We start from the raw sequence: 14,422 nt of genomic DNA, 5'->3' as shown, positions 1-14,422 counted from the left end.
CAAGGCGTTGCTAAAGTTTACATACGGCTTAAACCTTTTCACATGTTGTCACATTGCATTTAAAGTGCATTGCGTCTATGCTGGTGCAAAGAAATCCAAAAGACGCACCGCTGAACAGAACGGGTAGAAGAACGAGCGCAGAAACATTGTCATCCTGTATGTTGCTGGAATCTCTGGAAAACTGAGGAGGATTTTCTCTAAACACAAGATCCCCATGCATTTTAAACCCAACAGGACCCTCAGACAGAGGCTGGTCCATCCTAAAGACAAAACCCCGGAGCCTAAGATGATCTTTATATTGGAGAAACCAAACCACCTCTCGCTCAACACAGGAGAGCTACCTCCTCAGCACAAGACTCTGCTGTCCACCTACACCTCAAGGATGAAGGACACTCGTTTAAGGACCAAAATATTTACATTTTGGACAGAAAAGACGGATGGTTTGAGACATAAAGCGAGAGAAAATAATTTTAAGCAAAGGAGGACGGCTCAGGTTTCAACTTTGAAAAACGTACAACACTGCGACAGGTTTGATTCCGGCCAAGTTTCACCCCAATTCACGCCTCCACTCATGTGACCACAACATTTCTCCTGTAAGCCAGGCTAACAATGAGCCTAACGACTCTCCATTGGGACGGGCGACCAGTTCCAGGTGAAGCGAAACTTCTTCAGCTTCAGACTAGAAGTCCAGTTGTTGTTGTTTTTAACCTTTTTTGAATTGATACAATGCATCTACACTAGCTCATTACATGTTGTACCAGAGACCTGTAAATATATGCTAATTTCCAAATGATATTTCTGGTCATGAGCAGAGTGTTTAACTCAGTGGTCTTTCTCCCTGTTATCTGAATGTGGGAAAAGGTGTACCTCAGGGCGCTGTGTGAGGGCCCATGCTTTTTACCATTTTATTCAAGAATCTGGGTCAGAATCCAACTGATTAATCGCTTTATCTTTATACCGAAGACACGGTTGTTTACTTTGAGCAACAGCTGCCCAGGTGTTTGATCGTCTTACATTTTTCAGTCCAATTTGTGCCACCTGGGACTTGCTGAAAAAAACAAAACAAAAGTCCTTGTTCTCTCTACAGTTGTCTGCACACGATAACCTTGTTGAAATTTAATCTGCTTATAAGTGTTGTATTTTAATAGAGGGAGCTCTTTAAACTGAAAACAATATTATAGAAACAATGAAATAAAACAAACACTTAACAGAAATAAATCTGCTTTTCATTTAATGTGAAAAACAACTTGTTGCAGCCACCTTCTTACCTCACCTTGGCTATAGTGAGGTTATTTATACAAACGCTCCTGTGGTCTCTCTGCAGATGCTGAATACTGTTTATTGGAGGGCACTGAGATTCATCACTGGATGTAATCCACCATTGTACGTTATGCCAACTGGTTAACTGGCCATCAATGTCCTCAGACCCTTGCATATTTTTATATACAAATCTATAATAGCCTTAATACCAGCTTCTTAAACAGAGCAATCACAATCTCTGCACACCAACAGGGAGGAGACCAGTTGACAGAATAAGTCGTAGTCAGGTGAGACCAAAGGTACTCAAACACAGCATCCGCATGGTAAACCGTGGTGGTGGCAGCATCATACTGTGGGGAGGCTTTCTTCAGCGTTGAGCTTGTTGATGGGAAGATAGATTTAGCTAAATACAGGACAATCCTTGAAGGAAAGCTGTTTAAGGCAGCAAAACTTGAGACCAGGGTGGAGACTCGCCTTAAAGCCGGACAACAACCATAAACATACAGCCAAGAAACAATGAAAGGGTTTAGAGTAGCTAAAGCATTTAGCGTTAGAGCAGTCAAAGCCTAGAGACCTTAATCTGTTTAAGAATCCATCAATCCACCCATTGTCTATACCCAATGTAGTCCTTGTAGGGTCGCGGGTGGAGGGCTAACTTCAGTGTTTACTGGGTGAGAGGCGGAGTACACCCTGGACGGACTGCCAGTCCATCACAGGCCAAGATAGAAACACAGGACAGACAACCATAGGCACTAACTAAGGGTAATTTATTCAGTTCACCTAACACTCATGTTTTTTGGACTGTGGGAGGAAGCTGGAGTACCTGGAGAGAACAGGGCATGAACAGGGAGAACATGCAAACTCCTTTTATGTAATGACCAGAACCAGAGGGCCCAGAATTCAACCAGACAAAACAGAGGACGTTTAAAGACAGTTAAATGATGGGTAAACTGCAGCGGGTTGTTGGTGAATCGTCAGGGACAGGAACCACTGGCAACGGAGACAACAGGTTAGTGACCAGATAGATTTTGCAGTCACCGACTCTATGATCACTAAACTTCTCACAATCTGGGAACAGGCGGGGAAAGTGAGTGCAGGCTCCAGTTTGTGGTGAATGATGCTGATGACTCTTAATGCGATCCAGACTCCGGTCAGGGAAGTTCTCAGGTTGTTTCTCAAAGAACCGGCAGGAGTTTGGTGGTCAGAGGACAGGCAAAGGGTCAGAACCGTGATGGCAACCTCAGGCAGGATTATCAGGGGGAATAACCAGAATCCGAAATTCCAAGAGTAAGTCCAGGGTCAAAGCCGGGTGATCAGAGGTCCAGGGAAATCCAAAACAGAGTCCGGGGCAGAGCACGGGGCAGGGCACAGAAACAGGTCAGGTAACAGGCAGCCAATCAGGTCCAACAGGGGTAAGGCAGGCTCAGAGAATCAGGAGGCAGAACAGGTCAGGAAACAGGCAGGCAGTGTTGAAGCCGTCTTGCTTCTCCGGGTTCGTTAATTCGTTGTGCAGGACTTAAAACAATAACTCAGCCAGGACGCAGATTTCAGTTTCACCTTCGCGAAGGGAGAGATGCTCCTGCCAGCCTCTGCGGGCAGCAACTCTGACTCTCTCCCCGTTCAGGCTAGTTCTATTAACTTCAAAGGATGATTTCAGAGTCACACAAGCAAATGGCGTACACAGTATCAGTTTCTACTACCTAACAGCTACCTTTACCTTTTATGGATTTGTATTTTCCTTCCGTTGAAACCTTCTCTTCTGCTAATTGCTGACCTGGCCTTGAGACTCTCTTTTCTTGCTCAGCAACAGTGCATCTTGCCCTAATCTATTCACATTCTACTTTCAAGCATATAACAGCATATAAAAGCAAATAAAAGCATATAAAAGTATATTGAACCTTCATAACAGTGTATAAAAACGGATTAAAGTTAATACATCACACAGCAGGTAGACAGGATTCAGAACGCTGGGTTAAACTCACCCGTGGCTCGTAATAATCTGGCACTAGTGACTGGTTATATAGTCAGTGGTGCAGGTGGATCTGATGAAGACTGATGAGAAACAGGGGGCAGAGCTGTACTGGTGTGACAGATGAGAATCAGACCAGCACTAGTGCCGAGATCATTGACATTTCAGAAAGATCGCATGGCCGGATTAGAACCTAGAAACTAGAACCTCAATGCAGCAACCGCACTGGCCAGATTTAAGAATCTGTATCAAAAATGAAAAATAAAAAAATGCTTTTCAGACGCTCTCCATCCAATCTACCTGAGCTTGAGCTATTTGGCAAAGGAGGGATCAACATCATTGTCTAGATGTGCCAAGATCGTTCGCATGTGCAGCTGTCGTTTCAGCCACCAGGGGGCGCCCTGTCCCCACTGAGCCGCGTTGACGCTGCGTAAACTTTGCCCCAAGGGTCTTCCAGAATCAAACCAGTCGAACAGAATAAGTCAAAAAAAGGACCAAACAAAGGCTCTCTAAGCGGATAACCCTTATCATCACTCCCTGCCAGATAAATAAAGCGGCTCTGCACGCAGTCCCTCTCAGAGAGGAGGCTGTGGCTCCCCGTCCCGCTCAGAGGAGACACACCCTCAGGGCTGCAGGAGCGGCAGGAGGAGAGCTTCAGCCCCGAGGAGTTGATGGGATGCAGAGAGGAGACACAGCGACAGATTGAACCCCTCCATCATAAGAGCTTCAGAGAGAAACAGGCTGCAGGCATGATGGAGACAGTAGGTAAGACAACATCAATACACTTATTTTGTTGTGGTTTTACTCATTTTTGCACCTGTCATCCAATACAACTTGGATTAGGCGTATAAAACCATAGTTGGGCTCTTAAAGTCTTTTTCTCAAACCAAATCTTCTGGCTTCATGGGAGATTATAATTTCTCAAACACCCCCAGTTTATAGATTCAAGTTTATTTCCATTCCTCTTAAGCTTAAAATGTGTGTTTTTATGCAGCACGTCGCCTTCAAATTCAAACCTTCGGACATTAAGAGTACAGGAGACACGGCTCAGCCGCAGCCTTGGTTCCTCCTCAGATACGTCCTGATGAAGGGATCCATGAGACCGTTATTTCAGGGGAGGCTCGGCTGCCAAAGAGGAAGCAACAGCTCACATTGTTAGAGAGTGAGATCATTCACAGTCTCCAGATTTAAACCCTCTTTCTCTCTCTTAAGGCTTTCAGAAGGCCAGCCTGTGTATTCCTGCTCTGTTTGCGCTGATTGTTTGGTACAGGAACCTCCACAGCAGACGGTGTAGAGACGGCTCCAACCTTCACTCCACTTATCTCACTCAGACAGGAGTTGGACGTCTCAGTTATCTTGACCGAAGAATGCAGACTTTTGTCCTGGTTTAAAAGTCGCTCAGCTGTAGCTGTGGACATTTGAACCAAAACTTCCAAATTTTAAGCCAACAACCCAAGCGGCGCGAAGCGACTGAAACACTTTTCCTGTTCTGTTTTGGAAACCTTGCCGTACTCGTCTGTTGATGGTAATCAGCTGAAACAAAAGGCCTGCACATGGCCTTACGGCATGCAAATAGCCACATGGGAAAGGGACATGCTGTGCAGGATGCTATATGTAAACACAGAGCACCATGGGAGTTAAATTCAAATCGTGTATCCTCAATTCCTGAATTTGAGTTAAAGAGCGTAAATGTTGAGCTTAAGTCTTCATACGCAGTTACAAACCAGAGTCAGATGCAAAAAGGAATCAGTGGACTGGACTTATCCATACAGGGTAAAAGACTGGACTTTAGAGTGTGTTTAGGTCCAAATGCAGTCTTTGCAGCTTCAGAGGCTAATGCAGTGCTTCTTAAATGCACCCTAGGGGGGCGTGAAGGTTTTTCTGTCCAGCAAATTCAGGCCGTCTAAGTCATTCTAAATGTGACAACAGCACCCCCTGCTGTTTGCTCTGTACCTGCGGTCAGTAGAATGATTGATACTAGTAATAAACTCCCAAAAAAAGCACAAAGCTTAATGCAACTTGAGCTTATCTTTAATATTAATGGCTTTATATTATTTTCTCCATATGAGCTTCATAGCTAGTTAAAAGTTGACTGGAGGTACAAGTCTGGCCAAAAGCCATTTATAGTGTTGTTAATATTATATAGTAAAAAGAAAGTGTGGCAATGTTGAATCATTCTAGTTGTTTTATGCCATTGTTATGTGTTATAAATGAACCCATGTGCATGTTATACATTTCAAAAGGGATTCTGGGTAATGTTTAGAACCACAGCTTTAGTGCATTTGAGAAGCACTGGGCTAATGCAAGGCGTACATATTTAATAGAAAAAAACAAACATTAGCCATTATTTTCAATCAGATCGGATGGAGAGCGTCCACGAACGTCAATGTTCAATTCTTGCTGCAGATTTTCAGTTAAATTTAGTTCTGGACTCTGTCATTCTAACCATGAATACGTTCTGTTATAAATCAGTTTCTTAGGGTCCTGCTGAAAGGCGAACCTCATCTCAAGCCTCTAACATTTTGTCATCCTAGTATTTCTCTGTATTTAGCTCCATCCATCTTCACATTAACTCTGTACATCTGAAGAAAAACAGCCCAACAGCATGACGCTGCCACCACCATGTTTGACCGTGGAAACGTCTGTTCAGAGTGCCACTCTGCTACAGAGGCCAGATTTATTTAGATTCCCGCAGCTGTGGTGTTAATCTCTGCAGCTCCTCCAGAGAAGCTTCTCGGATTAATAATGTTTGTCACTTTAGCAACTCATTACGAGCACACAGACTTGACAGAGACTTAGCCCGCTACGCCACCACAGACGGACTTATTACTCCATAGACGGCCCCTGCTCCGAACTTCTCCACCACTTTCTCCCTGACCCGTCGGCCATCTTCCTTGGTCTTCATAAAATCCCAGCAAAGTACACAGAAATTTGCTTTTGTAACAACAAAAACAGAAAGGAAAAATAAACTTTCTCAAAGATGTCAATCTCCAGTCCTGGAGGGCCGTTCTCCTGCAACGTTTGCACGTGTTTCTGGTCCAGAACCCCCGAATCAAATGTGTGCATTGCCCGCTAAGCATGCAGTACATTTCTTCAGAGTCCTGCTAATGACCCGGTTATCTGATTCAGGTGTGCTGAAGCAGAGACACATTTAAAAGTTACGGCACACTGGTCCTTGAAAATGTGAAACCTTTAGCTTTAGATGACGGCAGAATGAAACCGTCACAGCAAAACGAGTTTTGTTTACTCAAGATAAGGAGATAAATACCTTTTGTGTCTCAAGATAACGTCGTCAAAATGAACTGCTAAGTTGTTGCTTCTTCTAGGCTCTTTGTTGGAGTTGTCAAAAAAGAACTGGTTTGCTTTTCCAAAGGCTAACCACATTTTCGTCTCTTTTTGTCTTTGTTTCAACCTTTCTGGGGTGTGTTCTTGGTTTCTGTGCTGGAATATAATGCATGAAGACAGTTTACGTAGATAAACCTCTGTCTTCTTTCCTGTTAACAAATAATTTAGTGAATAGTTTAGAAAACCCACGGATAATATGACTTTTAATTCCACTTTTCTTACTGTGAAATGAGACTGTGGTTGATCTGTGGCACTGATATTTTCTGAAGTTTGTGTCTGCCCAAAGGGGGAATAATCTGGACCTCACCAACGTCCAGACCGGGGCTTCTAACGACTGCTAAATCACATGTTTGCTGGGTCGGCCAGTTCAGCCTGTATGTCGTCTACAGCTCGACCAATATCTCCCGGACTCCCTGCAGATGTACTCAGCAAATAATTAACTGGAGATTGCAGCAAGAAACATTGATTTCGGTTTATTTAGAAACAATCTGCTACAGAAAGTGCATAAAGGCGCTCAGAGCTTGTCTGCACAGACCCCCACTTCCTGCCTTTGTTTTAGAGCCTGGCTGGACCTGCTGAGGTTCTCAGAAATAGCCTTGTTTATGACGCCGCTCTTTGCTTTGCATCGCATTAAAGAGTAAAGGTCGAGTCATGGGAGACTGAAAAACTTCACGGCTGTTTTACATCCAGGTTTTACTTTTGTTTAGAGTTGACGCAGACAACACAGTTGACCTTTAAAATAAGAAAAAAACACATCTTTTTTTGTTTAGCGATAATATATGCCATTATCGTTGTTTCTAACCCCAACCAGGCCTCAGTGTAAATTACCTGACCACAAGCAACGTGTAAAATAACTATTCAGACGTCTATTTGTCTTCAATGATCCCCACTGGCTTCTGCAACAGCAATTTTACAAGTGCTGTCATTCCACCAGGAACAAACCAGCTTTAGTAACAGATGCTTGGAGTCGTTTATGAAAAATAAATAAAATAAGTCGTTTTTTTCGTCTGCTGGTGCTAAAAAAATATATTTTTTTTTTGCAAAACATTTCATTTTCATGCTCATGTTCCTCATAAATGAACAGGCCATTTTTTTAATACCTTGTTATTTTTCTTGTTCGTTTTATTCCTCTTATTATTTAATAACACAGATTTAATTTTAACAGAGTAAATACAAACATACAGAAACAAGACTGTTGTGTATTGTTGATATGAATTTAAAACCATACAATAGGGACAGGACGCACAAAATATTCAATAAACACTCACTAAAATAAGTTTTAGCCACTTTTAGCACCCAGGTAGGATGGACCTACAGTTAACTTTTACTTTTCTTCATTAAGGGCATCAGAATAAAGGGACTGAATATAAAAGTGTGTCAAATACTACAGATGTGTATTTGTACAAGAGTTGGAGAGATATATATTCTTGTTTTTCTACTTCATAATTACTTTGTGTTGGTCTAATGCAGGGGCTTAAATGGATATAATGACAAGTGCAGCTTTTAGCAGCTTTTCTGTTTTTTATGGAAGAATTCCATTGAATTTTTAAACCAATATGATATGGAGAAAAAGTACCAATCATATTTTTTATATCTATTTTTATTGTCTTCATGTTGGAAACTACTTTTTTTTTTTTTTACATTATTTTCCACAAATCTCAGCATCCCTTTGAAGAAAATGTATCTGTCCTCTTTTTGCCAAAAAAAACCCCCAAATATTTATTTTAAAACCTATAGGTAGAAATAAAATGTAATCAGAAATTACAAGTTGTCTTTTTCAAAAGGAAACGTAACATTTGTGACTTTAAAAAAAGTTTTATTTAGCTGGACTGAGGGCAGAAATGGCTCTTTGGGTTGTAAATATTGCAGAAACCATCTTTTGTAGGTCATTTAAGGCAACCAGAACCCGTTATGTAACAAATACGGCACGTTTGAGGTTGTTGCTCAAAGAAACATGGGATAGAACCAGAAGACGCATTTATCTCATCTCTATCGTGATGAAATGTGTTGGCCTGAGGATCAGCTGCGTGTTTGAATATCATCTTCCTGGTCTTTGCTTCATGAATGTAATGCACTTTGTGCACCAGGAGACCAGCTGCCATCATCAGCGTTAAAACAAACTTTCCTGCATCCTGTGTGCTTCACGTGTAAGTCATTTAGGGATGGCAGGCCTTGTTTATGTTCACCACATGCGCTACAGTCAGGCTGAGGCAGCCCCACTCCACACCCTTATTTCAGGAGGTGACCAGTAATTAGTTTGTGTCCTGAAAACATCAGTTTGGCCCAAGTGTTTTCACCTCACTGTCTCCCGAAATAGAAATAAAAAATAAGGTGGTGGCAAATGGATGTGTGGGGGAAAAAAATACCTTTTTTAGAGCCAGTTTGAAGCCTTTTCCCCATATGACTTGTACATGTTGGTGTTTAACGTAATTATTTAAAGAAAAATAACCTAAATTTACCAGTTAAACTGTAAAATTTACAAAATCACTGTAAAGTTCATTTATTTTAGTAATTAAGTTTAAAAAATCAAAACATACGTTTGTACTCATGCTTCAAACGTTTATTTATGTTAATTATGATTATTATGGTTAGCTAATGAACAGCTAACAGCTAATGAAACAAAAAAAAAAAAAAAACTGTTTTTCCAAAAATTGAACGTCGCAAAAGTGCAATAAAAAAGTTTTTTAAACCAGAAATTTTATGTTATGGGCTACACAGTCATGGGTAAGACTGATACCATAACAAAAGAAACAGACTCGTCATAGTGTGCTGTATCCAAGCATATTAAAGGGAAATTGAGTGGAAGGAAAAAATGTTGTAGCAAAGGCTGCACAAGCAACATTCTGGCGTTTTGGAGAGATTCAAAAGATATGGATTGTTACTGAGGTCAGAGTTTCAAGATCCACAAAGAATGAATTTATCCACCAAATGTGCAACAACTACCACGTTCCCTGAGTTAAGCCACTCCTGAACTGAAAGTTATGTCAGAAAAGTCTTTCCTGGACTATGGAGAAATAGGTCTGATGCTGGTGCAAAGTCCTATTCTTAGATAAAAAGTAAATTTAGCATTTTAATCGGAAATCCGCCCTGTGATGGACCGGGAACAGGTCTGGGTTGTACCGCTAGCCCAATGCCCGCTGGGGGTAGGCACCAATCCTACATACGTTTTAGCTAAAAATGAATTATGAATTTTCAGTAGCTGTAAACCATAATCATCCCAAACAACAAACATAAATGCTTAAAATATAACTCTCTGTGTGTAAGGAGCCTGTATGAGATATGTCTCCCTTTTTAAATTGAATAACTGAAAGTATTTAAATCTTGCCATGGTTGTAAAGTTGTGGTTTTGGTGTCCATTAGCAGCAAGAATGAGTGCTTTAACCCTACAACCAGCCTGCTCCTTTGTTCTTATAGCACAATCACTTCCTTATTTAAACACAGAGAGTGATAAAACAAGACTTGCTCTCACTGATGTTACACACTAGTCCAAATAAAATTACCGATATCCCTCCAGAGAAAGGATGACTAACTGATTTCTCAAGAATAAATCAAATCGTTTTCGTCTTCTTCATCCAGGCATCAGATTAACCCTGAAACGTCTCATTTTATTATTCCAATCATCTAATGCCCAGCGAAGCCTTCACCCGAGCATCTGTTTCCTCTCTCTGGCAGCCGAGCGGAGGACTGCCGCTCCCCAGTGATCCTGTAGCCATGCCAACTTTTACAACCCTCAGAGCAAACAGGAGTCCTGGGAGAAGCTGCTGAGTTTGCCGGCATATAGACCGACTTCCACCTCGCTCTGTGGGAGAGACCGGGCGGCAGGTAGGGGCGGCGGGGGGAAGCAGCGTGGGGGTCACTGTGGGGATATGCGCTGCTGAGGTCATTCTCCCTGTGATTTTTTTTTTCGTTGCAGAGATGGTTCTCCGGCGGGATCTTCTCCTGACGTTTACCTTGCTGTTGAAGACCGGCCTGGTTCACGGATGTTTCTGTCCGGCAGCGACCGTCTTGTCCCAGTCTCCCTCCGAGGTTCCCGCGGACGCCTGCTGCTTGAACTACTCCGGCTCTGACCTCGGCCTGCTGCACTGGTCTGTGTTCACCAACGGGACCGACGTACAGACCCTGCACCTTTCCAACTGTAACATCAGCGTGATCGACGTCAACGGCGAGCAAGCCTCCGCGCTGCGCAGGGTTTACTTGGATGGAAACAGACTGAAGGCCTTGCCGGAGCAGTTCCTGGCGCGCCAGCCCAGTCTGACCGAGGTGGACCTGAGTGAAAACCTCCTTCAGGAGCTTCCCAACGGCTTCCTCCAGGACTCTGTTAGCCTCCAGAGGCTTGATCTGCAGGGCAACCAGCTGCGTTCCCTCCCCGGTGAGCTGTTTCAGATGCCCAGTCTTCAAAGACTGGAGCTGGATGGGAACCTCTGGGAATGCTCCTGTTTGTTCCTGGAAAGGCTGGAGGAGGGCAGGCGGGCTAACAGGACCACCGGGCTGGAGGATCTTGTGGGGAACCTGACGTGCTCCTCCCCTCGCCACCTGGCCGGGAGGACCGTGTGGTCGCTGAGGATCAGTGACGTTTGCCGCCCGGCCGGCCTCACGGCGCTCTTCATCGTGCTGCCCCTGCTCATCCTCTCCGCCTTGCTGCTCTGCTGGTGCTGCGGGAGGAAAAGGAAGAAAAAGGAGACGCTCGCCTTCAGCTCCTCCAAAAAGAGGACTTCCGGCTTCGGTTACAACAACCACAAGCAGCACAACAAACAGCAGCCTGCGGACGGCGAGCAGGGCAAAGCCGCCGACTGTGGGAAAGAGGGCATCCTGAAGAACCAGCTGCTGCTTCGACCGGCGTCGGCACTCCTGGGCAGCACTCGGGACATCTACGAAGAGGTGGAGATCAAGCTCAGCTCAGTGGAGTCTCTTCCCAGAGCCTCCTGCTCCGGCCCTGTGGAGGGGAGGCAGGGGTGCCAGGGGCCCGACGGGGCCAGCAAGACGGAGCTGGACACGGTCAGCGTGACGGAAGTGCTGAAAGACTCGGCGGACCGGGAGAAGGCCTACCTGACTCAGTCCACTGAGTACTACAGCCTGGTGCCGGGGATCGAGCTGGAGGACTCGGACCACGGCGAATATGAGAACGTGAATCTGTCATGACACCGCTGAAAAAAAGACTTGAACAGTTTGAAGAGATATGTTAAAGTTTACAGACAGGCTTTTTACCTTCATAGGCATGAATGTCATATTGACTTTGGACTCTTAAGGATTAATTTCGCCCGTTTTTTTTCGGGCTAAAATGCATTCATTTACCTCTAACTAATATTTGGATACTTAGTGTGTGTATCTTTATCACACACATCTTATACATTTATGACATGCCGCTTAGTTTCTTGGCACATGAATGTTTGGTAGCAACCCTGTCACATTAGAGTTTGAATTTTAAAAGGCTTTCAATACGTAACAAAGATTATTTTCAATGCAATGATACCATAGACCTTTTTTCCCCCTGTCAGACTGAACTTCTTAAATTTGGTGACAGCAACAAGAAATATGTTTGAATGAGTCCAGGTGAGGGTTTCAAATATGACAACACCATCAGCTGTCAAGCATGGTGGTGGCGGCTTTTGGGGGTGTCTCGCTAATGGTGACATAAAGTGGATGAAATAGTAAACGTCTTCAGCTTTATTTCAAATCACCAGATATATGTTTGAAACATGGACATGATTGGATGTACCAATAAGGAAATGGTCCCAAATTATATCAGAACCGGTTTTGGGATACATAAAGCAGGCTAGTGTTAAGCTTCTGGAATGGGGCTGAGCTCAACCATATAGAAAATCTGTGAAATATTAAAAGGTGGATCTGCAGCAGAACACAAATTTAAATGTGATCTACCAATTCTGGTAAAGACGAGTTGATTTAGCCAAAATTATGTCATAAACTACTGTTGGCTACAAAAAGAACGTGGTTAAGGTGGAGCTTGCTAAGGGGCATTTATCCAAATTTTATTGGGGTGGATGTACATATTTAAGTCTGTGTGAATAATTTGGACTTTGAGTTTATTTGAGAAAAGCAATGAGCTCGAACTTGTGCCGCCTGTTCTTAATCGTAGAATTCCTTAACGTTTACGGTATAATTAATTCCCAATGTTGAAATTAATCATTAAAGAGCAAAATTAGCAAGACACTAGTAGCCTTGACGAGTGTATTACAACTTCAAACAGCAACTATAAATATAAGACACATTATTTCATTAAAGTTACAGCCAAATCACGTGATCATAAGCTAGAAACAAACCAAAAAAGAAGGTTCTACTCTTCACATTGTAAACACTACTTGAAATATTTGATTAAAAACAAAACAAATCATCACTATGAAGACAATACTATAATTTTTTAAAAGATGGTAAAGAATGGTAACCAACAGACATTCAGGTTTATAAGACATTTATGTCTTGAGCTAAAATGTCTCTTCTACTGGAGTTTCACGTTAAGCTAACAGTTAGCATTGACGCTAACTGAAAATTATCTTCGACAATGCAGATTTGATTTAACATTTATGTGTTTGAAAAATACTTATTTGAGGAGAACTCTCTCAACATTATGAGAATACAGAAAAGGGATTTACAATTTTGGGTCCAAGTTGCTTTAATTAGCCAAAACTTTTTTTCTTTCTTTTTTTTTTATTAGTCAATTAGCCAAACTTGAGTCTGGCTCCAGCCAGGTAACAAACCGAGCGAATCACAAGTGCCCATTAGGTTAAAAGGAAATACATACAGCCCTTAAACCTTCCCTGTGGTAAAGGTTTTGTGCAAATCTGTTTTTTAAATTTAGGAGTAATCTAGCTAGAAACCCTGCATTAGCATTAGCATTAGCATAATTTGGTTATAAATATAAGCTCACAGAAGCTCTCCAGCAAAGAGGATATTTTTATTACAATTGAAGCTAATAAAATTTTGTGAACTCTGCAACTAAGGGAAACAAAAATAAATGTTTTACTTATTCTTGTTTATTTACCACCTGGCATTAGCATCTCAGCAAAGCTAGCTAGTATACTAACTATAGCTACTGTAGGCTGCATGCAAAGTAAAACATTAAAGTCCCATTCTGTCTTTTCTGTTTTTACACTGTTTTTACACTGGTTTAAGGTTTGCGTTGGACATAGTATCCAGAAACGTTTTTAATTGGGGCTTTATCTTTTCCAAATGAGTGATTATGGTGGAATCCGTAGTGTGCTATTTTGTACACTTGAGTCTGGTTTTAAATAATTATAGAACATTGTAAATACAATATAATGCATCTGTTAAGAACCTATCATTGAAATTAGGTTTACTTTCTTTTAACTTTGACTATTTGATTTCTGGTTTTACAAAAAAAAAAAAAAAAATAGAAGCACAATCGTAATTCTTCATACAATTGATGCAATGGAATTAGAAGTAAATAAACTGTACATTTCTTTAATTAAGCTGTCCTTAAACTCTTGGACACCTTGTTGTACTGTGCTTAAGTTAAAACACTAATTTCAACAGTTGAGTTTTTGTAGGATTTTAATGCTCAATAATGAATATTTTTGACTGAACATTTTGTTAATATGTTTGAACTAACCATATTCTCTCAATAGATGAGAGGGGGGTTGCTAAAACGGGTAAAGGAAATGCCAGGTCACAATGCCACACTAAAACAAACATTGTTGACATTTAACAGCTCCCTGCTGGACAATCCAAGATTTTCATGTTTAATTTTAAGGGCTACAAATGTTTAAAGTAGGGCACTGTAACCAGCATCCCAAGGGCCACACATGGTCCCTTGTCCCTTCAGGATGACTCTTGATAACAAATGTTATATAGTAATAAAAAGGTTTTTTTTTT

The 14,422-nt window shown here is 42.0% G+C and overlaps 1 protein-coding gene across 4 annotated transcripts; it reads left to right on the top strand.

Annotated features, from left to right (window-relative positions):
- The first annotated feature begins 3,719 nt into the window (after nt 1-3,719).
- On the top strand, nt 3,720-14,422 carry si:ch211-106k21.5. Of its 4 annotated transcripts, none has more exons than XM_021310228.2 (3): nt 3,720-3,994; nt 10,247-10,396; nt 10,488-14,422. In XM_021310228.2, exon 3 carries the CDS (start codon nt 10,490-10,492, stop codon nt 11,711-11,713), a length of 1,224 nt encoding a protein of 407 aa, XP_021165903.2. In that variant the 5' UTR covers nt 3,720-3,994; nt 10,247-10,396; nt 10,488-10,489; the 3' UTR covers nt 11,714-14,422. The 4 variants fall into 4 exon arrangements, with proteins under 4 accessions (XP_021165903.2, XP_021165905.2, XP_021165904.2 ...); XM_021310230.2 differs by having other exon boundaries at nt 10,212-10,396; XM_021310229.2 differs by having other exon boundaries at nt 10,207-10,396.

The sequence above is a fragment of the Fundulus heteroclitus genome, chromosome 6, assembly GCF_011125445.2.
Source record: "Fundulus heteroclitus isolate FHET01 chromosome 6, MU-UCD_Fhet_4.1, whole genome shotgun sequence".
Classification (NCBI taxonomy): Eukaryota; Metazoa; Chordata; class Actinopteri; order Cyprinodontiformes; family Fundulidae; genus Fundulus; species Fundulus heteroclitus.
The sequence above is the reverse complement of the archived record's forward strand: the minus strand, read 5'-3'. Positions and strand labels throughout refer to the sequence as shown.

Excerpts from the sequence above, each read along its gene's own strand:
- si:ch211-106k21.5 (XM_021310228.2), top strand. The coding sequence starts at position 10,490 with ATGGTTCTCCGGCGGGATCTTCTCCTGACGTTTACCTTGCTGTTGAAG.